General features: G+C 43.3%; 1 protein-coding gene and 1 long non-coding RNA gene across 6 annotated transcripts in view; one reads left to right on the top strand and one right to left on the bottom strand.

The window, feature by feature from the left end:
- Positions 1 to 25935, bottom strand: part of lrrk1 (leucine-rich repeat kinase 1) — a 122484-nt gene that overhangs the window by 14076 nt on the left and 82473 nt on the right. For all 4 annotated transcript variants that reach the window (XM_050052229.1, XM_050052245.1, XM_050052238.1 and 1 more), the window contains 9 exons: positions 24966 to 25169; positions 24738 to 24877; positions 24343 to 24480; positions 13502 to 13696; positions 12151 to 12302; positions 6140 to 6257; positions 5709 to 5825; positions 685 to 882; positions 337 to 551 (listed from right to left, as the gene is read on the bottom strand). In XM_050052229.1, the coding sequence (XP_049908186.1) occupies positions 337 to 551; positions 685 to 882; positions 5709 to 5825; positions 6140 to 6257; positions 12151 to 12302; positions 13502 to 13696; positions 24343 to 24480; positions 24738 to 24877; positions 24966 to 25169 (1477 nt within the window). The remainder of the gene's footprint in view (positions 1 to 336; positions 552 to 684; positions 883 to 5708; positions 5826 to 6139; positions 6258 to 12150; positions 12303 to 13501; positions 13697 to 24342; positions 24481 to 24737; positions 24878 to 24965; positions 25170 to 25935) is intronic.
- The window catches only part of LOC126395578 (uncharacterized), a 280183-nt gene continuing 263214 nt past the window's right edge, over positions 8967 to 25935 (top strand). For both annotated transcript variants that reach the window (XR_007570464.1, XR_007570465.1), the window contains exons 1-2: positions 8967 to 9005; positions 25835 to 25929. This is a non-coding gene — a long non-coding RNA (uncharacterized LOC126395578). The remainder of the gene's footprint in view (positions 9006 to 25834; positions 25930 to 25935) is intronic.

The raw sequence follows: 25935 nt of genomic DNA, 5'->3' as shown, positions 1-25935 counted from the left end.
GAGCATGAGTCAAACTGCAGTTTAAATTGTAATTAAGACACCATTTCTAAATAGACTCAAAACATAACTTTGGAATTTCTGCACCAATCAGTTCACATATATTGTGTGCCAAAATCAGCCAGTAATAATATGCAGTATAATAATATCAGCCTCCCTGACACTGTTTACTTACTGATTCACCGTTCTCCAGGGAATGACACTTTTTCGGGTACTCAAAGAATTTATTTCTTTGGATCTTCAGAACAAAAGATGTCTGCCACATCTTTTCTGCGCCTGTCACAGACTGAAGTGTTTATAGAAACAATTGTTCTTCAGAACAGTCACAAATCCACTCACCAGTATTTGGCGCAGAGCTGGTAGGAGGCAGCGTGGTAGAGCAGCAGAGTGTTCATGTGGTCGTCCAGGGTCCAGACGGCCTCCTCTCCCCATAGGCTGAAGCTGGTTGCCATGGATACGATGGAGGATGGCGGGTTGTAGGGCTCCAGCCTTCGAACTGCCTGTAGACTCAGACAGTCGATGACCAGCACGCCTGGGCCGTTGGAGAACCATAACTGATGACCACCACAGACAGGGACGAGGAGAGGGACGAGGGTGACACAGTGAGGATCGTGAGGTCAGGTTATCTCAACGTCATGTTACCTTCTTTGTGACTTATCAAACACTTGTGACTGAGTATCTCCTCACCTGGGAGCCGCTATTGACCAGTGCCATGCTCTTGACTGGGTAGGGTCTCTGCCTGGGATCTGTGTCCTTCAGAGCAAACACCGTCTTGTTGAGAGTGTGTGAACACAGGTAGGTCTCTCCCTCCAGGGGAACGTCCTCCACCAGGCTGTACACCGCCACCAGGCCGTCAGACATCCCCGCAAACACTCTGGCCAGGCTCTTCACAGGTGATTCAGATTTAATTAATCATTTTACATTCTGAGACTCTTGCAATTAAAAATATTTGTGTGCCACTGTCTACATGTTGTTTCAGAAGCCTGTTCATTCCCGTGTCCTCTGTCTGTTTCCCACATCATTACACTATTTCCTGTACTGCTGTGACGCCTATTTCTCTATACTGCAGTGTAATGTGAATTAATAGAATTAATGCCTTGCAGTCATATGCCTCCACGAACCCGTCAAGTTGCAGCTACAGTTTTTCAGTATCTGAACAAATGTCTTCTGTTCCTGAAATATGATGCTGAGTAATGAAAGGAAAGTGTTTTTGCAGAATATTATGACATCACAGTGAAGGTGACCTTTGACCTCACTTCATTACTCATTTTTTTTATATCCTATTTGACATTTCTGTGAAATTTTGTCATAATGAGCATACAAATTCTTAAGGTATGGTCAAAAACATGTTTTGCGAGGTCACAGTGACCTTGACCTTTGACTGCTGACCACCAAATTCAAATCAGTTTATTCTTAAAGTCCAAGTGAACATTTGAGCTAAAATTTGAAGAAATTCCCTCAAGGTATTCTTGAGATATTGCGTTCATGAGATGTGACAGATGGAAGGTCACAGTAACCCTGATCTCTGACCACCAAAATCTTATTAGTTCATCCTCAACTCAAAGTAGATGTTTGTGGCAAATCTGGAAAAATTCCCTCAAGGTATTCTTGAGATATTGTTCATGAGAATGAGACTGATGAGGTCACAGTGATCTTGACCTTTGACCTATGACCACCACAATCTCATCAGTTTATCCTTGACTTAAAGTGCATGTTTGTGGCAAATCTGGAAAAATTCCCTCAAGGTATTCTTGAGATATTATTGACAAGAATGAGACAGATGAGGTCACAGTGATCTTGACCTTTGACCTATGACCACCAAAATGTAATCAGTTCATTTTTGAGTTCAAGTGGACATCTGTGCAAAATTGGAAGAAATTCCCTCAAGTTGTTCTTTAGATATTGCATTTATCAGAATGAGATGTACAAAAGGTCACAGTGACCTTGGCCTTTAATCATCAAATTCTTCTTCACACACAAAAACACGATCACAGTTCATCCTACTCAGTGATACCAGTCACTACAGGCTGATCCCGTCCCAGCACCACCCACCACCCTACGAACACCTGGATTTTCTACCAGCTCCACTTCAAAAGGTACTGAGGGTGCAGAGCCGTTATGTGTAGATGGGTGAACAGACAGCAGGTCAGAGGTCAGAGGGGAGCAGAAGTACACATCATAAAGGTATTGTTTGGTGCCTGACACTCACAGCAGTGAGATGTTTGAAGGTAATTGTGAGCTGCTGCCATTAGTGTGCTGTTATTACCTGCTGTACTAAAACTGTCGACCTCCCACCTGTTAATGTCTCTGTAATTTCACCTAAACGAACACTAATGGCATGTCGAGGGATTCGGCAAAAACTGGATGCATGTTCAAGTACTGCTCCACGTAAAGGCTTTTCACATGTGTGTACGTCACATTATCAGCTTTATCTGTAAGTGACAGCTTTTCTGCATCCAGACAAATACCCTTTTTTGACAGTTATGGGCTGGCTTGATTTAGTTTGGTTTGGGAAATCCAGGCCAGCGCAGCAGGGATTTGCACTTCCATTACAACAGGGCTACTTGCCTGAAGGTTTGTCTTTAACTGATGATGGCTTGTCTTGGTTGATGACTTTTTAAAAGCAGAGTGCCAATCCATGGCTAAAGTCCCCTGTGAAGAAGTAGACTGAGAAAGTCCATGTCTGGTGCAGCTTGGCATGGCACAGCGTGTCTAAACTGACTATGGAAATGCAAAGCGACGTGCCATGGCTTGACTCTGCGTGGCCAAGAAGTGTTTCTGGGTTTTATTTACTCAGATATGAACAGTACAGACAGAGCTACAGTGTTTTGTGGTGCTTGTCATGTGGAGAGTTAAAAGTAATGAAATAAAGGGAGCACAGTGTTTCTTTTCTTTCACTGATTTTAAATGTGATTTTCCTGTTTGAGCCTTAATTAATGACACTTGTGAGCATGGAAGGAATCCACTCAGTTTTATGATTTGTTTGAGAAAACTGCTGCAGCCTGTTTTTCTATTCTAACAATGCAGTAGATGTTTAGCTGGAACTCTTATTTGCACACGTGCTGTTTGTAAAGCCCTTTGCTGGATACTCGTTTATTAATCTGTGCAGCTGGAATGAAAGAAAAAATATAAGCAGTCTGATTATTGAGTTTACAAGGTGCCCAATGCTGGAGGGGAAAACATCTTCTTTTTTTTATTGTGCACACATTCCCTGATTTAATGAAAAGATTTAATTTCTTTCTTCATACGAAATAATAATTAAGTGATAAATGTATTACAGGTGGGTGTGCAAGATTATATCAGCATGCCGTCAGTTTCGGCAGATAAAGGCTTGAAAATGAAATATCGGCGCCGGCCCAAAATTAACATGTCTGCCGATGTGACAGGCTGATAAGATGTGACTTTAATTAGCCAAAACAGGTTCATTTGCCCTGGTTGTTGCTTCTGTCAGGATGATCTCAGGGAGAGTGTCATCGAAACCTGTTAAAGTGGGATGAATTTTACAGTTTTGAAGAAGACGATATACTTTATTAATCTCCGAGGGCAAATTAAATTTTTCCACTCTGATGTCAACACACAGGCCTGAAAAATAAACACATGCACAAACAGGACCTATACATGCATTTAATGGAGGGATGTCAGAGTGAGGGGGCTGCCTTGGACAGGCACCCTGAGCAGCTGGGGGTTTAGTGCCTTGCTTGCAGTGCCAAGGGCACCTCGGCAGTGCCCATGAGGCGAACTGGCGCCTCTCCAGCTACAAGTCCACACACCATACGTGGTTCAGACAGGGACTTAAACCCGGCGACCCTCCAGTATCCAACCCAGGTCCCTATGGACTGAGCTACTGCCGCCCCAAAATGTTACATATAAATAAACATGACGTGTTTTAACCTGAGTTTAAGTAGTTCCCTTATTTTACCAAGTGAACGTGCACATTTTGAAAAGCATTGCATTTTATGTCTGCGTCTGCCAGCGAGCCGTTATGACAAGAGTAAGAATAATAATATGTTAATTTTGGCGCAGCAGAGACTTGATGTTCTCTGCAACTAGGTGGAAAAAAATAAAACGTGCATGTATTGATGTCTGGATTCAGCCAAAATGAGTTGGAAAATATCGGAAAATCCAATATCGTGCATTTCTCTGTGTATTGAACTCTGTGCTGCTGTAGTCTAGACGGTATGTAAAATCAGTGATGTGCACAAATCACAGCAAAGCCCCACAGTAAGAAGCATCACTGCTGAAAGTAAGCAGCTCTAGCTCTGCACTGTCAGTCGACATATTATGGTGAAAATGAACAAACTGTATTAGAGAAATGGATTAAGTGAAGGATTTGCAATGTAGGGACAATGGATGGTTTCATCTGTGTTATGATTAGGTAACACAAGGGATCACAATGACCTTCACTTGTGGCCAACTTTGCGTGGGAGCTGCAGGCTATCCGCTGGCCTTGATAAGAAAAACCTTGACGATGTGTTCTATTCATTATATCATGTGTGCAAACTAGTTCTGTCCTGTAAAATACTTATTCAGATCTCATATGTGCTATACAAAACAGTTAAAGGACATATGAATGTGTTGATGCATACATGATGTACCAAAGTCTACTCTGATTTCAGATTTGTGTTGAAATAAATCATATACTCAAGTAGGGCTGCCCCCTGATATGACCGAACGTTAGTTGACCAGAAAGGTCATTAGTCGGCAAGATTTCATTGGTTGCTTTAGTCGCAGGCAAACAAAACAAATGTGAAAATCTATTAGGAGCTGCGCCTTGTCTAAATAAATCCAAACCTATATGACTGGACCATGTGGGAATTTAATTTGGAAGGACAGACACAGGAAGTGTCCACGCTCAGCAGTCAGACAGGAGTCAGGTTAATTTCCAGGGCTGGTACCTGCGGTTATTCCACAGGCTAGTTAATAACATGTCGGGCAGGAAATCCAAAGTGTGGGATCATTTTGAGAAGGTGAAGGACGAACCCAAGGTGATATGTAAACTCATCTTCATTGGTCGACTACAAACATGACGTATCATCTGAAACATGGAAGTAGCTACATGCCCATTAGCCCACAGCGTCATTAACAGGCGGCTCGCTCAGTGTGTGACGTGCACTTGGAGATAAAATATAGGCCTATATTAATGAAGGTTCATTAGTACGGTTTGTATTTCTCTGTAATGTAGCACAGTGTTAACAATGTTAAAAATCACACAATAATACAGACTAACTGATGGAGGCAGTGGTAGACCAGCAGCTCCTATGTTCAGCGAGGTAAAATTACTGTTTTTGTCAACAGAGTCTGGCTTCAAAGTGAGATTAGATAAGTTTCACTTTCCGATCAGCTCCCCATTAGAGAGGGCCAAGGTTTTGGGAAGTACTGAGACCTGGCTTATAATGCACACATTTTGTGAGTGCTTGTAAACAGATGTTTTGATATAGTTTTACTGTCGTTAAACGTGGACTCCATTTACTTCAATTCATCAAGAATTTTCTCTGTTTTTAGATTCTTCGTTTACCATGAAGGCATGCGAGACAAAAAAGTTTTCTTCACAAATGTGATGTAACACTGGGCGAGTAACTGATATACAGTACAAATGGTTATTTGGGAGGTGCAGGAACAAATGAGTGATTTATGTGCACAAGTGATAAAAAAAAACCCTGCTTCTCTCTGTGTGTGCGTGTACGTGTGCGTGTGCTGAGACGTGAGCTGACCTGTTCTCTCACTGGAACAGGAAACAGGCAGGTGATGACGGCTGGACATGAGAACTGTTTCTGGGGTTGACTGAGGGGACACATGTCCTTCAGACTGTAGATGAAAACTTCCTGCTCCTGTCACACAAACACACACCAGTATTACACACTAACCAACACATTTTGCACAAAACTCCGGACATACGACACGTCAGGGAGAGATCCTGTTTACCACATTATTAAGTTGTTGATTATTGAGGGAATTAGAAAAATCCAAACTCAAGTGTTTTCCGGAATATTTGAGTCCCAGCTGTGAGATAAAGAGTTGCCAAACAGCACATGTATGACCGGGTCATCTTAACCTCTGAACCCCAAACAGAACCAGCACTGTGCTATGTGAAGACATAACTCTCTGCATGCAGATGGTGAGTGTGATTTCAGGTGGCGTGTACCTCAGTAGCCATCCACAGAACGTTCCCCATCTTCATCTGACAGCTGATCCTGCTGCCTGCACACAGCATCCTCTTCACCTCCACTTGGCCCTTCTCCACGTTCACCACACTGTAGTTCCTACAAGACACACACAGCGATACACAGAGATGACCACACACACTCACACACTGTAGCTGCTTTGGATAAAACTAGAAGATGGTTCAATCACACAGCCTTGATCTTACTTTGGTAGTTTTGCCATCTAATTAACAATATTAAAAATGTATGAGTCAGTTTCAATGCTGAGATGTGGTGATGCATCAGCTCTCACGTGGCGGTGCACGTGACACAAGGCATCAGATAGGTGTAGGCATTTTCTCTGAGTTGGACATTAAAATAAAGTTGAATATTAGTCACACTGACCACAGCTGTGCGTCCACACAGTTCAACAGTACAAAGGACGACTGTTTGAAGAGGCCATTTTAGATGTGTTCACTTTGGCTTCACTTTAAGATAAGTGGTCAAGATAATTGGGTTAAATTAGGGATTTAAGTGGTTGTCGGAACATCTGTGTCACGTCTTCCCCTTGGATTTGGTTCACTCCTTGAAGGTTAACATTTGAAAAAAAGTAATCATTTATTCTGACGTTAGCTGGGGCAGTTTTTATTTTAGACAAAGTGTCATTATTAAACTGTGGGAAGCCTCGACAGTAAAAACTTTAGAAAGAGCATGATGGAGTTTTACTTTAAATGTCATCACTGTGAACATTTGACTCCCTTTTCTTCAGTGAAAGGTTACTTATTTTCTAGCTTTGTATTCATTTCAGGTGATCCATTCTATGTGTGTGTTTATATGATGGGAGAGAGGACAATATGTAACATGCAGTATAACATGAGAAAAAAGATCCTGGTAATGTGTAAAGCTCAGATTTTTAATGTCTGTCACTTCTTACTTTTATTTCATGAACTGCAAATTTCACCACAGGGGATCAATAAAGTCTCATCTGATCCAATATCATGTTATCAACAATTTAAAGTATGCTGTATTAAAATAGTGACTCTACAAAGGGCCATGCATTAATATTGAAAGTGTCAGAGAGAACAGAAAAGCACTTCACACACACTCGTGCCATGTCCACAGTGATGCAGACAGACACTGGCACATCGTCTTTTCTCTTATTTAAGTTAACTGACTGTCTGCAAACAGGTAAATGGAGCATGCGCGCCCTCATTTGGTAAGGAGCGTGCTGCACCAGCTTAGCGTGGGTGGAAGGTCAACACTCAAAGACTTTTATCTGCATGGGCTAGTGCGGACACTGTTTAAATAACTGGAGGTGATTGTCCGCTGCCTCCCACAGCCAGTTCCCAGGTCCTCAGGTCTGTTCAAGGCCGTGGGAGAGTCGGGGGAGGGGGGCAAACGAGGTCTTATCACAGTGACGGGGTTAACGGCAGGAAGAAGTCTACAGGAGTCAGCAGCAGTCATTAACACCACCTGTATGAAGGGATGAAAGCTGCTTTTATTGTGCAGAGATTAACCTGGAATCCTGCTGCCACAAAGACAATAGAGCTTTTACATCAGACACCTGGGACTCAGCGGTGTGTGTGATTACCGTGGTGTATAAGCATCTACCTGTGAGCTGTAAGATTTATACCGCATGTGTGTGTATATATATGCACTTATTAAACTAGTTTCGTGGAGACAAAATGAAAATCAGACACTTTTGTAGTTCCCTCGAGTCCTGAGTCGTGGTCTAAGAAGGTCTGAGAAAAAGTGAGGTCATCTTCCTCTGAGTTAATGAGCTGCAGTGAGACGCTGGGCCGAGGGTAAAGGCTCCGAGGGGATGAGCATACCTGCCAACCTCACAGTTTTTTATTGCCCTCTCTGGGTTTCCTCCTGGGGTCACAAGTCTCCCGTATTTCTCCTAATTTATAACAAATTTTCACTCATTTTTTTTTCTTTTTTCATTATCACGAGCTGTTTCTACAACTGTACAGTGTGTAAAAGCCCTGCAACTGTTAAAGTGTACTAATTAGCTCCTTTTATATCAGGGTGTCTAGAGGTGTCAAACACTTAAACTTAATGCTTTTTTTTTTAACCTTTTCAAGATTATTCTTCACCAAATTTAAGGCTGATTTTTCGGACAAATACTCTTTTTCTTATTTAAGCCTTGCAGGTCAGGATAATGGAAAATATGGTCCTGAGCAGAGGTAGGTTTTATGTAGAAATATGGAGAGTGAGTTGGGTTAATCTACATTTTGCCGACAGGTAAGTAAAAATACAGTTTTGGGTTCAGTGGTAGGTTTAAAGATTTTAAACATCAGAAATGTGGACTTTCATGCAGAAAAGCTTGACTCATTTTAACAAAAAGAAACTGAAAATGGATAAACTAAATGAGATTTTTGTGGCAATTAAGACCTCATATATTCAGATTGTCATTGTTTTGTTAATTTTTAATTTAAGACTATTTAATGACTTTTTAGACTTTAAGACATGTTAAGACTTTTTAAGGATCTGCAGACACTCTGTATACTGCCTCTCCAAGGCGGGTATTTTACACCATTATGCCACCCTGCTGTTCTGTATAGGAATTATGATTGGGGGAACAGAGTTGCCTCGCCTGTAAGCAGGCAGTGGAACTCAAAACAGTACACAATCAAGGTCTGTGTAAAAGGGTCCCCTGCAGGATGGGACCATGAATGGCATGGGTGTGACGCTCTGAGGACGTATTATTTGTGTGACCCACTGCCAGGAGGTTTAAAAAGCAGTTGTTAGCAGTTAGCAGCTAACTCCAAGAAAAGCTATACACAAATGACTGTAAGGTTCAAGTTTGTTTGCCCCGTAAGTGCGGTTCGTTTGGGCAGGTGTGAACACAGCAATCACACTCAGGTGCACACCATAGCAACCGGACCAAGACCTTCTTGAAGAGGTGGCCTCAGTCCAGTTACATACGAACTCTAGTGCGGTTGGTTTGTGTTGAGAAGGTTGAGAAAGCACCCCAGGAAAAGCAACTCAGGGCACCATATTTTAAATTTTCAGATGACACTGCCATTCTCAGTCTCCTGCAAAAGGATGAAAGTCAGGTGTGCTCCTACAAGCACCTCAGGATCCACCTGGACAGTAGCCTTAGCTGGAGGGTCCACATTGAAAGGCTGTTTTCTTAAGAAGACTTTGGGATCATGTTTTTTTTATCAGGCTGTTCTAGAGTGTTGTCAGGTTCGGTATGTCAGCATGGTTTGAAAATCTGACTGTGGAGTTAAAATCCAAACATACTCGTCTGGTTCAGACAGCCATGAAGGTCAAGGGGAGGAAGCAACACCAATCCCTCCAGACGCTGTACGATCAGTCTGTTCTCAGACAAGCACGGAGGATATTGTCTGAGTCTTTCCTCATTCTCCACATTGAGTACGAGCTTTTACCCTGGGGCAGACGATACAGGACGCCCAAATTTAAACTAAATCGTTTTAAAAATTCATTTGTGCCAATCTCAATTAAGATTTTAAATAATGCTGCTTGATATACTGCAATACTGTTATGTGTAGTGTGTGTTTTATGGTGCATGCTTTTCATTTCTTCTGGACTATAATTGTAAGGCAGCAATACTTGTGCAGCTCCTGAGTCCAAGACAAATTTCCCTGCGGGGACAATAAAGTATATCTAATCATAAGAAGAACAGCAGCTGAAAATGTAAGAAAACTGGTAAAACAATGAGGTCCAGGAGCTCCTTAACCTCTGAGCAGATGGAGAGATCAGCCACCATATAACAGGGACGGTAATTGATTATTATTGCCATGTTAATTCAATTGTTCCTATTTATTAAGCGCATATGGTTTATGTCACACTAGAGGTAGACACTAATGTATTACACGTCACGCCTGTTACACCTCTTTTACTTCCACAATGCTGGCATGCTGTCTAAAATGATACACCGGAGAGGCATGATGCCGCCGCCATCATTTGGTTCTGTGTAAAAATGAAAAGCCAACGTAAAGAAGGGACTTTGCAGCAGCTCTATGGCTTGATCTTTGAGTAAAAAGAGCTTGTTTTGCGTGTTATGCGTGTCTAAGTCCGACAGAGTGCTCTACTTGGGGTTTGAGGGTTACTTAAGGGGTTGAGTGGGGATCTTGCTTGCCCTTTTCAACCGTGGCGGTGTACCTAGCTGTGTTCCAGAAACCGTGAGCCGCCCTTTCTGCCTCACTTATGCAACCAGGACCCAGGAGTGTGTGGGCCAGGTAGGACAGCTGGCTCTGGGACTCTGGTGCGGGCCAAGCCTACAGTCTGGCCTCCCTGCCTCTAGAGTACCAGTGTCATCAAAGTCTCAACTAAATTAAATGTATTCAACATAAAAACACTGATGCAGTGCACTTTTTTGTTATTTTCACTCTTTAAGTCACCAGAATGCATTAAACAAAGTGTCTGAAACTCAAAGGATGCCCAGACCTCTGCTTAGGCTTCACAATCCTTTATATCTGAGTGAAGTCTCAAGGTTAGAAAGTATGGCCACAAGTCACTGTACTGCCTGGACTGAAGGACATTAACAGCAGTTTGAGGATGCAGTGCTGTAGGCTTTGACCATTGCCGTGCCCCGTACTAGATTTATTAAAACATTCACAAAGATATCAGCTCCTTATTGTGTTTCATATGATACATTATTGTTGTTAAAATGAAGAAAGACCGGCAGAAACCTTAGATAAGGAGACTGTGGATCTCACTCACAAGACCAAATCTTATTTTTAATAAACTTATCAGTTCATATCAGAGAGCTGATCCTCAGAATCTCGATCAATCAAGGCAGATTCTCTATTTCTGTCCATTTCAGTGACATCTCTGAGGAGAACCACAGCTCTAAAGTGCTCACTGCAAAATGTTACATATTTATATTAATGCTTAGTAATAGTTGATATGTAGTTTAAATGCATGCAGAGCACTCATTAACTGCTTTTTCACCAAATTAGCTCTGATTCTTGAACCACTTCCACTCAGGATTCTTGGAGTCCACACAGTTCAATATATTCAGCGTCATGCTTGTGTTTGGCCATGTCTCAAGCTAATTTGCTGTCTGTTAAATAGCTGTTCATTATTCACTCACTCTACAGAGGAAACAGCGCTTCAAAATAAAATCTCTTTGGTGGAAAATCAATGTAATGTGTGTTTTTTACAAAGTTGACATGTTCACAAGTCACTTGCGGTCCATTCAGAATGGACCCACGACCCACTTTTGGACCTCGACCCACCAGATGGGAGCCACTGATGTAGTGAACTCGCCCGTGTTTCCATTAGTGTTGAGCAGAGTTGTTGTAATCAAGGACGTGTCATCAACAGGGGCCATTGCATAATGTACAAAGGAAGTAAAAAGTGGTAGCAAGACGGTGTTGCTCTGATTACCTGCAAACTTTTGTTCTGTTATTACAGATATTTGTTTCTGCACAAAAACAAGCACGGCACAACTACTATTAATGACGAGAAGATGAAGACAATATAACGTGCAAGACCCCATCGCCTCTTTCCAACCTGTAGCATATGACATGCCCATTGACTTCCTCAGGGTTGGCACTGAAAGTCAAGGAAAGCCTGCTAGTTTTTGGTTCCAGCTGCAAACCAACTTTTCAGATTCTGAACCAATTTATTTTTTGGTCAAAATGCTCAGAACGGTTCAAAATTAGGTGTGTAAGACTAAAAAGTGTTGTTGTTTTTTTTTACATGCATGTTATTAGCCCACACACAGTGGAGTTTGCATGTTCTCCCCATGTCAGTGTGGGTTTCCTCCAGGTGCTCCAGCTTCCTCCCACAGTCCAAAGACATGCAGGTAAATTGGTGACTCTAAACTGTCCATAGGTGTGAATGTGAGTGTGAATGGTTGTCTGTCTCTATGTGTCAGCCCTGTGATAGTCTGGTGATCTGTCCAGGGTGAACCCTGCCTCTCGCCCAATGTCAGCTGGGATATGCTCCAGCCCCCCATGACCCCTAACAGGATAAGCGGTTATGAAAAATGAATGAATGAATGTTTACAGCAAACTGAAGAGTTGAAACAAACCTGTTATCTTTGTCTCCGCTCCAGAACACTGCGCTGTGTCCCTGCAGCTGGGACAGGAAGAGCTGCGAGTGGATGTCACAGGACAGCATATACCTGAGGCAGGGGAAGCTGGGCTCCTGCATCTGCCTCACACACTGAATGGCCAACGGCCTCTGTGCACACAGACACAAACACACACACAAACACAGACACATTAATCTGCTGTCTGATTATTTTTTTTTCCTGAGGCAAGAGCTGATATCATTTGACTCAGGCTAAATCCAAACTAATACAGGAAGCAGATTGTCTACTTTGCTGTTGGCTGTTTAGTTACAGAAAACATCCCACTACAGAGGAAGAACAGCAATGGCAAATCATTAGACTTTAATGCCTCGACCGATGACGAGGGGTAAGTGTTATTGAAAGTAACTCACAAGTATAAGGCAGCCAAAGCAGCAGAAAATAGATTAGGAGTTGCTGCATGGCAAATACGACGACACATCAGAGCAATACAGGGAGCACTATCCATCACCGGAGGAAGCCATAGCAAAGGGAAGAGGGTGACACCACCTCTACACCTCTCACCTTAAGCTGCCACGGTACGTCTAACTTATAGTTCCTTCTGCACAGCAGTCTTCAAGTTATCTGCTCATACTGTTCTGTGGAGGGCTGCGGACAGAAATGCTTCCTCCCTGCTGCTGCCAGTCACGTTGTCTTTTACCTGCCAGTGAGGAGCTAGTGTGGGACGGTGTGGGAAGGTTCACACTGTCCAGTGTAATCTCTATAAACAGATATCTGCATATGTGGGCATATGGAAATGAGACAAGACTTTGGTATGAGAAGCATTTGGGTTTCCATTTGTAGTCAACGTAGTATTGACCAATCAAGTTTGAGTGGGCTTTGTTTGCCTGCAGGTAAACAGTCCATATGGAGAGCAAAAGAGAAGGAACACATAGGCCAAATACAATCTCAGCGCCCATCTGCTATCTTCTGATGATGAGTTAGCTTTTTATTAGCTCTTTACTCATTTATCAGCATCCATATGCAGATATCTGTTCATAGAGATTAGCCAAAACATTGTTTGGACCTCTCTCAGGTTTTTAATTGAACTGTAAACACTGATTGGCGCTCAGAAGAGGAAGTGTCAGCCTGGATATCCGTGGGCTATACTCAAACCACTGAAATACTGGCTGTTGCCACCAGAGACTTAATAATTGTCAGAACGATAACCGATGTAATCCGAGATTGTGTCCCATGTGACAAGGAGCAGTTTAACCACTACCCTAACCACACTGTGAGTGGTGCAGTTAATCACTCTATTTCCTACAAAGCAGCACAGAGAGGGAAACTTGTGTGATTTTGATCAGCTCACCTTCTCGGGCTTGGTGTCCCAGCACTCCGTCAGCAGGCTGTGGAGGCAGTAGAACTGAACCTCCTCTGGGCTGCCCAGAGCCGGCCGGATGCCTTTGGAGAGCTTCTTCGCTATCTGAAGCTGGTGGTGTCCCAGCACCGGCCTCCGCCCAGACAGCAGCTCATACAGCACCATCCCATAGGAGAACATGTCCACCTTCAGGCAGCGATGACAAGAGACAAAACAAGGAACATCAAGGTCAGGTTTCACACTTACATCCGAGGAGGTTAGTAAGACAGTCAGTCAGCTTTGGACTGAAATGAGTGTGTGACTGAAGACAGGTTCTTTAATGCATATCACGAATGTAGAGGAAATAAGGGCTGCACAGTTTACTGGAATATTATCAAAATTGAACTTTGGCCAAGCGCAGTATCCAAATCCCATCAGCTTCACTGTGGTGCTACAGAGATGGCCCAGCCTACAGATAATATTCCAGACATAAGGGAACATGCTTGTTTGGTGCAGACCCCAGCATAAATCATATCATTGTTATTATTTTTACTGAACACTGACAACAACAAAAATTAACATTCCTACTAATACTGCGACTCATATTTCAATCGCAGTATCTGTGAAAAGGCTGGCTGGCTGGCTGGCTGGCTGACTGGGTGGGTGGCTGGTTGGTTGGTTGGTTGGTTGGTTGGTTGGTTGGTTGGTTGGCTGGCTGGCTGGCTGGCTGGCTGGCTGGCTGGCTGGCTGGCTGGCTGGCTGGCTGGCTGGCTGGTTGGTTGGTTGGTAGGTTGGTAGGTTGGATGGCTGGTTGGTTGGTTGGTAGGTAGGTAGGTAGGTAGGTCGGATGGCTGGATGGCTGGCTGGATGGCTGGCTGGCTGGATGGCTGGCTGGTTGGTTGGTAGGTTGGTAGGCTGGTTGGTTGGTTGGTTGGTTGGCTGGCTGGCTGGCTGGCTGGCTGGCTGGCTGGCTGGCTGGCTGGCTGGCTGGCTGGCTGGCTGGCTGGCTGGCTGGCTGGCTGGCTGGCTGGCTGGCTGGCTGGCTGGCTGGCTGGCTGGCTGGCTGGCTGGCTGGCTGGCTGGCTGGCTGGCTGGCTGGCTGGCTGGCTGGCTGGCTGGCTGGCTGGCTGGCTGGCTGGCTGGCTGGCTGGCTGGCTGGCTGGCTGGCTGGCTGGCTGGCTGGCTGGCTGGCTGGCTGGCTGGCTGGCTGGCTGGCTGGCTGGCTGGCTGGCTGGCTGGCTGGCTGGCTGGTTGGTTGGTTGGTTGGTTGGTTGGTTGGTTGGTTGGTTGGTTGGCTGGCTGGCTGGCTGGCTGGCTGGCTGGCTGGTTGGTTGGTAGGCTGGCTGGATGGCTGGTTGGTTGGTTGGTTGGTAGGCTGGCTGGATGGCTGGTTGGCTGGTTGGTAGGTTGGTAGGTTGGTTGGTTTGGATGGATGGATGGATGGATGGATGGATGGATGGATGGTTGGTTGGTAGGCTGGCTGGATGGTTGGTTGGTTGGTTGGTTGGTTGGTTGGTTTGGATGGATGGATGGATGGATGGATGGATGGATACTTTATTGTCCACCTTGGTGGAAATTTGTCTTTGGCTTCTCTCAAAAATCAGAGGTACATACAAACTCATAACACCATACACCAATGAAAACGCACAGTTTAACCATATATATGATACAACAGTGCAAACAGGCAGGTAGGAACAATACGTTTTATAAATAGTAAAAGAAAGCACATCTAATAAAAATAGTAGTGTTTCCTAATATAGTCATTCTGTGTTCATTGCCTTTATGGCATAGAGAATAAAGGACCTCATATATGTTGCGACTGCTTCTGGGGACCCTAAATCAACGCCCATATGGGAACAGCTCAGACTGTAAGTGTAATGGATGTGAGGCATCAGCATTCATGAAGCATTTGGCCTACCTGCACGTAGCACTGTCAGATACATCAATTACATTGAGTTGTTTCTGTGACTTGCCAATCACCTTCCCTGCAATGTGACAATCTTGGAGAGCTTGTTTTTGCTCTTTGCACTCAGGTGGCTGTTCCATGCTGTAAATGATAAAATGCTTTCAACTATGCCTCTGTATGCTACTTCAAGTATGTGTTTATCCTGGTCTCCTTGAGGGGTTTTTGCCATAAACATATAATGAACTGCGACAGTTCCCCTAAACCTCTGGAGTTCACTCATCTGATACACTTAGGACTCCGAGTGCCTTGTTTTTTCTTTCATCTTGTTTGCAATTGATGCCAAAGAGCACATTTGTTCATCAAGTGTCACACAAAAAACCCCAATACTTAATGTTTATACAGTAAACATTTCTCCGTTATCTTATCCTTGAAACTGATATCTGAGGACCAAAATACTCGAGTGGATTCTTGTGTCTGGGTGGAAACAGATAGTGATTGGGGGACTCGGCCTCTGGTGCGACTTCCCAGAATAACTGCAGAAACAAACAGTTGTGCAAAGCCAAAAGCACTGAACTACTTCTGTGGTGACATCACTTGGTAGTGACTCCTTGAGGTCTGTGGCATGCTACGGCGTCACAGCGGCGATGGAAAACTCTGGCATATTCATATAAGGAGGTCATCCTGACTTAATCTGACAAACCTAGCACCTTCTCATTCTGCATTACCTACAGTTTTTATCCTCCGTGTTGGTGCTACATAAAAACACAGCTGCAGAGCCGGCTGCATATTTTGTATTAATTTTGGAAGTATTAACTTAAGTGGCGTGATAAATTATATTATTCAAGTCAGGTGAAAAATGAAAGGAGAGAGATGAATAGTGGAGTGGAAAACATTCACTGACTAATATAATTAAACACTGAATGGTTTGAGGAGAATGAAAGTGGCCTTCACAGAACTGTCTAAAGACAAAGCCAACAAATTAAATGCACCACTCAAGCCAGACAAACTCTTCATTAAAGCTGTTTCTCATTATTGTGACGCTCCACACAACAAAAACCTCTCCAGACAGAGAATGTTCTCCGGAAGACAAACGTCCAGTGCTCTGAAAAATGCACTCTCCCTGCAGTTTCAAAGATTCATGGCCTGCAATTAGGTTAGGTTAGGGGTGGGGCGAAAAATCGATACAGCATAGTATCGCGATATTTTGCGTGGCGATATTGTATCGATACATGGACGGCAAGTATCGATCTTACAACTTTTGCTGCTACCATTATAAAATCAGTTACTTTTTCGGTCCACCAGATGGTGCTGATGTTTTTTTGAGGTGAGGTCAGCAGAGGTCTCAGTCAGCGGCATTTGGCAGGAAGTTCATCAAAACAAAGATGGAGGCACTGGAGAAAGAAATCTGAAATGCGCCATCTGTGTTTAAATCACGTCTGGTTTTATTTGGGAGTTTTTACACAGAAGGAGGACTTGGATATGACACACATGATTTACAGCAGTGTCATATGAGAATGAAATACTCTGGGAATACTACGAACATGAGGGCTCACCTCACATTTAGCTGCTGACGGCCAAGCTAACGCTAAACCCGCTCTGCCGAAAACTCAACCAGCACTGGACACACTTAGCTTGACAAAACTACCATCCAACTGTCAGAGAGCGAAGAAATTAACACACTCCATCACCTACTTCATGTGCACAGATCTGCGTCCATACAGCTCTGGTGAAAACCAAGGCTTTTGTTACATGTTAGAAACATGGCCCTGTGAAGGGATTATGTATCTCGTCTGGCCTTGGAACGCCTGGGATCCCCCAGGAGGAGCTGGAAAGTGTTGCTGTGGAGAGCGATATCTGGGGTGCTTTGCTTGGTCTGCTGCGCCCGTGACCTGGCTTTGGATAAGCAATTGAAAATGGATGATTGGTAATAATTTGCAGTTGGAAAAAAGGGTAATTAATTGCAATACTCAGCATATCGCAATACTATTGTAACATGGATCCTCTGGGGAGTCTCACACCTTTCTCAGTTCCCTCATTTCTGGCATACCGGTAACACTGATGCACACACTCCAGCCTGGTAGGTGGCGGTAATGATGGCAGCTTGGACAAGAGCATGGCTGTGTGCAAATTGTGCAACAAAGAGCTTTCTTATCACCGCAGCACTTCAAGTCTACGGTATCACCTCAATGCAGAACGTTAGCTACGACAGTCCTGGTACAGGCAAACAGTGTAGCCAGCCCACAATAGACCAGATGACGGGGTTCAGGGCCAAAATAAGTAAGTCTGTCTCTGACAAATTAACAAACTCTCTGGCGAGATGGATTACAGTGGTCTGTAGACTACTTTTGGTGGTACAGGATAAGGGGCTGGAAAAGGTGCTACAAATAGCGTCGTCTGACCCAGCTTGATAAAAATGCAATTAATTGCGATTAATTAATTACAAAGCCTCTAATGTTTTTTTAATCACCTCTCATCACTAGCTACAATGCAATGTTCTGCTGGAAAACCTTAGGTACTGGCATTCACGTGGATGCCACCTGACACTCTCCACCCCCCCAAACATCGTTGCAGACTAAGTACATCCCCTCATGGCAACAGCACTCCCTGATGTCAGCAGTCCCCTCATAGAGCAAAACATCATGCCACATTAGAAAAACTGCTCAGGAATGTCCCGAGGAATGTGACAAACTGCTCAAGGTGTCTGTCTAGCCTTTAAATTCCCCAGATCGCAGTCTGATTGAGCATTCATGGGACGTGCTCTCAACACAACACAACTCAAATTTATTTAGAAAGCACATTTAAAAACAACTCACGCTGACCAAAGTGTTGCGGTAAAAACAAGAGGCAACATAACTGTCAGGTACACAGCTCATACATTTCGAGACACAACGCTCACAGGCACGCATCAGAGAAAGCCACATCAGGGGGACTCAGACGCAATGAATAAAATTTAATCGAGTCAATGGAGGGGGCAGATCTATTTGGGAGGGGGAGGCTGATCCACAGTTTGGGGGCAGACATGGCAAAGGTACGATGACCCCTAAGCTGAAGTCTGGAGTGTGGGACAGCCAGGAGCCCCAGGTCAGCTGACCTGAGGGACCTGGGGGCAGAATAAGGGGTTAGGAGGTCTGTGATGTAGGACGGGGCCAGACCATTAAGGGCTTTGTGAACAGACAGGAGAGCCTTAAAATCAATTCTGAACTTTACAGGCAGCCAGTGGGTACTTGTGAGGGGTCTGGCAGCGGGGCTCTGAAACAGTTGGAGGCGGGACACAGGGGATGGACTAATACCGGTTTACAGAGAGTTACAGTGGTCCAACCAGGAGGAGATAAGAGCCAGGGTGACTATCTCCAGGTTTTTGAAGGAGAGAAACGGCCTGGCTTTAAAAAAAAAAAAAAACCTGGCTCTACTACTGCAGTAATACATTTGTCAAAGTTAAAGGCAAAATCAAATATCACACCAAGATTTTTGACGTGGGGTTAAACATAGTTGGAAAGGCTGCCGAACTTCTCAGAAATCAGGAGTCAGGGGAGCCAAAGAGGACAAAAGTCATCTGCTGTCCAATCACTTGGATCAAATGGCCACTACACTCTCCATCCTGCTGCTCCACACTGTACCTCTGCATCATCCATTTTCCCTCCTCTCCATCACATATGAAAGTTTTTAAAGAGGTACTTGATCCGAACATTGGGACACATGCTAAATTAATAATGAAAATGGGGAGCACTTAAGTGCTAAAAATTCGTTTGATCCAATAACTGAAGTACCACGCGCAGCATGGGGGAGTCCTGCAGCAGAAATGGATCTGTTGATCCGAGGTCCTCTGATGGAGCAGGAGGTGTTAGAGAATGACAGAGCTTCCCCCAGCTCAGGATTTATTTTACTTGACACACCAGAGGATTTACAGTTAGCGGGCTGATTGTTTTGACGGGTTACTTCCTCTCTGCAGCGTGCTGCCTAACTGTCTGATTAGTACCATATGTTTGCTTTGAGCCTCAGATACATGCAGGTTTTACCGTGGCTGTAAAGTCACTAGATCTGCATCCACGCAAAAACTGTATAAAGCACCAAAACAATGCTTTTTTGATACCAGACTTTCTGCAAAAGCTTTGTTAGAGAAGCCAAAGGACCAAACACAGGCAGCCATATGTGAGCTTTTCTTTAAAAACACTCTGAAATCAGCAAAGTTTTGACTTTAAATCAAGATATTTCTAAGGAAGACAAATCTGAATGAAATGCAGCGTCAGCTCTCAGTACAGTTTTTGATTCTCAACAAGCACATTCCAGTCTGCACCATAAAAAATTTACACTGAGGTTCACCATTGAACTCAGTGTTTATAAGGGCTGGGACCAGGACTGCAATTAACTTATTGATTTATCTGTGGATTCTTTTTTTTTTGATTATCAGTCTATAAAAGAGGCAGAAAATTTACACTGTTACAACTGCCTGAGGAGACGTCTTCAAATGTCAACAGTCCAAATTCCACAGACATTCAGTTTACACTGATATAAACAGAGGAAAACATCGAGGCCCCACAGTTTAGAGGGAACCACAAATTATCTAACATCTTTAAAGGCACAGTTCACCCCCAAATCTACAATTCATATTTTTCTTCTTTCCTGTAGTGGTACATATCAGTCTAGATTGATAATCTATTGAGAATCTAGATTCGGTAGAAAGAAAATAGTTCCTACATAAAACTGCTCACAACAAGGTCTGTGGATTATCCTGAGTTATCGGGTCATGATTTCTAGGAAAGAGACTTGGCTGTTGAGTTTTTCAGATATATTTTTTGGCGCTTTGAGCACCACAAGCTGAGTGCCATCTAGTTCCATTATGTTGGAGAGAAGGCAGACATCTCTACAACCGATATCTCCAACATTTGGCAACTCACACCAAAACTATCTAGACCGATAAACAGCAGTACAGGTAAGGGGAGAAATATTTATTGATTCTGGGGTGAACTGTCCCTTTCATAACTTCTTAAACAATAAATAGATGAACAAAATTGTTGATTTTCTGTCAGTTGACTCAATCGATTAATCGGCCCATAGTTGCAGCAGTATATGTGACTGACTCAGACCATGGATACACCTTAATCTAAATGTGATTAAGTGTGATTAGTCAGTTATATTGCTGTGCGTACACACTGTAAGACAGATCATTGATTTAGCTCTGGGGCTATTTGACTGAGAACTGGAGTGTGTTTGTAAATGGGATTTGAGGCCAGTACGAGTTCTTTCTGCTGACTTTCATTCAGACCACAGCAGCGTGTTGGTCTGACACGGCTGGCCCCGGCTCCTCATCTCTCCGGGGAGGCTAGCTTTACTAGGGCTTACTGTTTTACTGGCCTCTGCCTCTGTGGAGAAAGCTTTCAAAGAGCAGGGAAAAATATCTGTAAGCCTCCACCTCTATTCATCAGCCCCTCTCCCACAGAATCTGCTGACTCCAGCCAATCAGATACCTTTCCTCCTCTCCTGGTCGTTACTTTCGCTGTTTGATGAGGTTTAACTATTCTAATGAGATGCAGGCGAGGCAGGAGAGAGGATAAATGACGGAGCGGGTGGGAAACAAATGAAGTGTAATAGAAAAATAAATGAAAAGCAGCTTCATGGCTGTTAACGTGTTTGCCAGCTGCTGGGATCTTGGCAAGAAATGGAGCATGTGTAAGTATTTGTTGGCTGATGATCTGGACAATATACAGTAACACTAATGGAAAGCTGTTACCATTTGTTTACAGGCTCTGATAACATCAACACTACTGAGCAACTAGATGACAAATCCAAAACACGGACTGTTGATCCTACTTAGGATGTAATGACTGAAGAGTGTGGACAACAAAATGTGTAAACACTGTGTTTAACAACAGATTTAGGTAAAAATAATAAATACATTAAATGTAATCTGCTCTGTCCAGACACGTTTGTGTCAGACATTTCCATCCAACACACCTCCTTCCTAAATGTTCAAATAGTGCTGGCAGCGTAGAGCCAAGCAGACGATGGCACCAGCCAAGAAAAAGACAATGACGATGTCTTTTTCTTGGCTAACTAAAAAATGACAAAATTTCTACTGAGCTGTTTATATGGATAAATAAAAAAAAGAACACTCCGATAATATTCCTGTTTACATGCAGCTGTCCGTACCCTAACATGTCATTCATCATGTCAAAATATAGAGTAATGGAGCGGCCGCTTGTGCTGTTTTGCTCCTTTGCATCAAAATAGTTTTTCTTCCAGAGTTTTCCACCAGTGACGAACTCGTTCGACCGTGCGAACACACCCTCCCTCTTTCATTTCTTCTTGGAGAAGTCGGCGCTGTGATAGTTTGGGGCGGCAGTAGCTCAGTCCATAGGGGCTTGGCTTGGGAACTGGAGGGTTGCCGGCTCACGTCCCCATCTGGACCTAGCTAGAAAGGTGCCAGTTACCCTCCGGGGCACAGAACCCTAAACTGTGCGGGGCGCCTGTCCATTGGCAGCCCCCTCACTCTGACATCTCTCCATTTAATGCATGTATAGGTCCTGTTGGTGCATGTGTGTGTATTTCAGGACTATATATGAAAACAGAGTAAAAACATTGAATTTCCCCTCAGGGATTAAAAAAGTACTTCTTCTTCCATTTGTGCATATCTAAAAAAACTGTCTTTCATAACGTTTACATGTAGGTGTGTTTTTCCTCACAACCAGAAATGTGGGCTTCTCTTTTGGGCATGCATCTCTACACCAAGGCAGCACGGTGGTGCAGTGGTTAGCGTTGTCACTTCACAGCAAAAGGGTTCCTGGTTCGAACCAGGGGTGGGGGGCTCGAACCCCAAGGTGGAGGAGCCCTTCTGTGTGGAGTGTGCATGTTCCCCCTGTGTCAGCGTGGGTTTCCTCCAGGTGCTCCAGCTTCCTCCCACAGTCCAAAGACATGCAGGTTAAGTGGTGACTCTAAATTGTCCGTAGGTGTGAATGTGAGTGTGAATGGTTTAGTTTAGTTTAGTTTATTTGTTTGTTCCTCACATGAAAGTGGACAACAGAATTTGAACATGCACTCTACATGCACATACAGTTGATTTTCAATAGCCAACAACAACAACACTTTGATAATAACAACAAAACAGTTAATCAAAACAAATATGAAGGAATAAATTAAATAAATAAATATCCCATACAAGTAAACTTTTACCAGCTCAAATCAATTGATTATTAACATCCAATTTAAATTTCAAGTGCATATTGACAATTTTTTTTGCATTTGTAAAAATTTTTTAAATTGATGAGTATCTGTACAACCTTTCAAATCCTGTAGTTGGGAATTCCATATTTTTACACCAACAACCGAAATACACATTTGTTTTAAAGTAGTCTGAGCAACTTGGTGCTTAAAATCTAATCTTCTTCTATGACTTTCATCTTCTGAAGTGAACACAAAGAGCTTTTGTAGGTTTTCTGGTAAAACTCTGTTTTTGGCTTCAAACATAATTAGTAATGTCTGGAGTTCTATTATCTCTGTAAGCTTCAATAACCCTGATTTAATAAATAACTATTGGTATGTTCTCTAAATTTAACTTTGTGGATAATTCTGATTGCTCTTTTCTGCAATATGAACAAAGGTTTTATATTACTCATATATGTACAGTGGGGCAAAAAAGTATTTAGTCAGCCACTGATTTTGCAAGTTCTCCTACTTAGAAAGATGAGAGAGGTCTGTAATTNNTGTATTACCCCACACTTCTGCACAATAACTCAGATAAGGCAGTATAAGTGAACAGTACAACATTCTCATTGTTTTTCAGTCTAAAACATCCTTAACTTTGTTCAAAATAAAAATATTCTTTGACAGTTTTTTTTTTAACATATGATACATGGGATTTCCATGTCATATTTTCATCCACTGTGATTCCCAAAAACTTGAACTCTGATACCTAATGGTTGTCTGTCTCTATCATCTCATATCAACTTCAACTTTATTTTGTCCCTAGAGGACAATTAGTTGCACAGCAAGTAAAAACATACATAAAAAAAGACACGAGAGAACATATAAGAATATAAAGACTCAACAATCAGGCGGAGGAGAACAACAACCACCAATATCAACACCATGATCGCTCATCACATGATCATAACAAGAGTAACAACCAGCCAAAAGAGTAGCATCAGTACTAAGTTTGACTCCTCCACTGCCCTGCATTCAAAATATCGCTTGAGGGACCTGAATGGAATCAATTAAAATCGTGGCAGACTTTATCGTATCGTTGTCTGTAAATCAATAAGTCGTAGTGTGATGAAACTTGTGACTGACACCCTGTATCCCTATTTCACTGCTATACACATCACCTTAAAAGGTTCAGTGTATAGGATTCAGGGGTAATAAGTATGTTTTCTTCAGTGTAAAATCACCTGCAAACAAGAATCACTGTGTTTTCGTTACCTTAGAATGAGCCCAGAACGGATAAACCAAACACTGGCTTGCATGGTTTTGCATTTTCACATCAGCTACCATCGTTAGAAGCCCCTCTGTAATGAGCAGCATTGGAAAAACACACATTTTTTTTTAACATAAAACTGTTTTTTTCAGTGTTTTTACTGGTTTATATCACTGGGTCCATTTGTTTTGGAGAGGAAGAGACCTCTGCGGAGAATTTGGCACCCGCTTAAAACCTCCTAAACGTCTGGATCAGAACTAAGGTGAGCATACGTAGGAGGTGCTGGGTGAGTAGCCTGTCTGCAACATGTCAAACTGTAGATTTGTAATGTGTTTTTACCGGTATAAATCACCCCGTCCATTTGTTTTGGAGAGGAAGAGACCTCTGTGGATAATTCAGCTCCAAGTAAAAGCCCCCTGATCAAAGAACACTGACCTGGGAGAAGTTGGAATCTACAGTCCTCACTGAAAGAAGCCACTAAATCTCCCTAAATCTCACACACTGTTCCTTTAATGTGGGTTAAGAGGACATGGTCAGTACCTTCTCGTCATACACGATGCCTGGTCGGATCTCAGGAGCCTGGTAACCCGGCGTGCCCTCGACCCCCAGCGCCCCCTCATGGAAGGTTTGTCGAGAAATGCCGTAGTCAGACAGTTTAATGTTGACTGGATCCCGCAACTGGAAGAAGACAGATGGATGAGTGAATGAGTCAGATGACAGAAACAACAAGCTTAATAATTCGATTCAAGTGTCTACTGACAGCACTTTGGATGCTTGTCTTGATAAAGTTCAGAGGACTGTGAGAACAGCAGGGACGACAAATGAAATAAGTTCAGGACTTTACTGTTTTACTGCTGATTTCATAAATACGTTGGAATATTGTCAATAAACCCAAATAAAAAATATGTCTTTCTCATAGTAATCCATAAACTGACCTCCAGAGACCACACCAAGATGTTGTCAGATTTGAGGTCACAGAAGATGATGCTCTTCCTGTGAAGGTACGCCAGTCCTGCTGCAATCTGATAGGCTACTTTGAAGGTTAGCATGTGACCGAGGGGAATGTACTTGGAGCCTGCAACGAGAAAACACAACCTCATGTTTTACTGACATAGAAACAGGCTTCAGGTGAGAGATGACAGGATCCAGATGTCTCTACATGCCTTTGCCTTTCTGCTTCTCCTCCAGCACAGTGTTGAGGCTGCCAAGCGGCGCTAACTGCAGGGCAAAGCAGAGCGGGTGGATGCTGATGCCCACCAGAGACACGATGCAGGGATGCTGCAGAGAGTGCAACATACTGGCCTCCTGGCGAAATTCAGAGAAGCTCCGACAGGCGTCTGCAGACTTTAGGTGTTTCACCATGGTGTCTGAGGAGAGAAAGAGCGGAACAAGAGGGAGCAGCAAAGGTTGGAAAAGTTATACTCTGAAATGTGAAACGCAGAGAATAGATTTGTGCCAGAACGAATGCTACAGGAGCTCATAGTGCCTCATTTTTATATTTGTATCATACTGAAAATTCCGACTGCAAGTCTACAAGCTTTACTCCATCTGTGTCCTCCATTTGCTGTCGATAAGCATGGTGGTCCATGTGTGTCTTTGCAATTATAAGGTGAGAAATATGTGACAAAATAATCTCGCCCAAAAGGTCCACTTGTTTGCATTTTTGAAACTTTTCACCACATCTCAAGGTCTTTACAGGATTCCATTCACATAAGAAGAGACACAAGGGTTACTGCATATAACATTCCTATTAACACTAAGGCCATATAGTGTCTGAGACAGTTCCATTAGCTGATGAAGACCGTGTGATGCACTTCAGGCTGTTCTCAATCACTGCTCGTAGTTACACCTACAAAATGAATGCATCTTAATTTGTATGTAACCCACAAAATCAGGAGCCAGCAGGCTGTGAGCAACTGACTAAGGGTGCTTTCACACCTGCCCTGTTTGGTTTGGATCAATCAAACTGAAGTCTGTTTGCCCCCTCAGTGTGGTTCGTTTGTGCAGGTGTGAACACAGCAATCACACTCAGGTGTGCACCAAAACAACCGGACCGAGACCTTCTTGAAGAGGTGGTCTCAGTCCGGTTACAAAGGAACTCTGGTGCGGTTGGTTTGTGGTGAGAAGGTGTTC

This window comes from Epinephelus moara, chromosome 1 (assembly GCF_006386435.1).
Source record: "Epinephelus moara isolate mb chromosome 1, YSFRI_EMoa_1.0, whole genome shotgun sequence".
Classification (NCBI taxonomy): Eukaryota; Metazoa; Chordata; class Actinopteri; order Perciformes; family Serranidae; genus Epinephelus; species Epinephelus moara.
The sequence above is the reverse complement of the archived record's forward strand: the minus strand, read 5'-3'. Positions and strand labels throughout refer to the sequence as shown.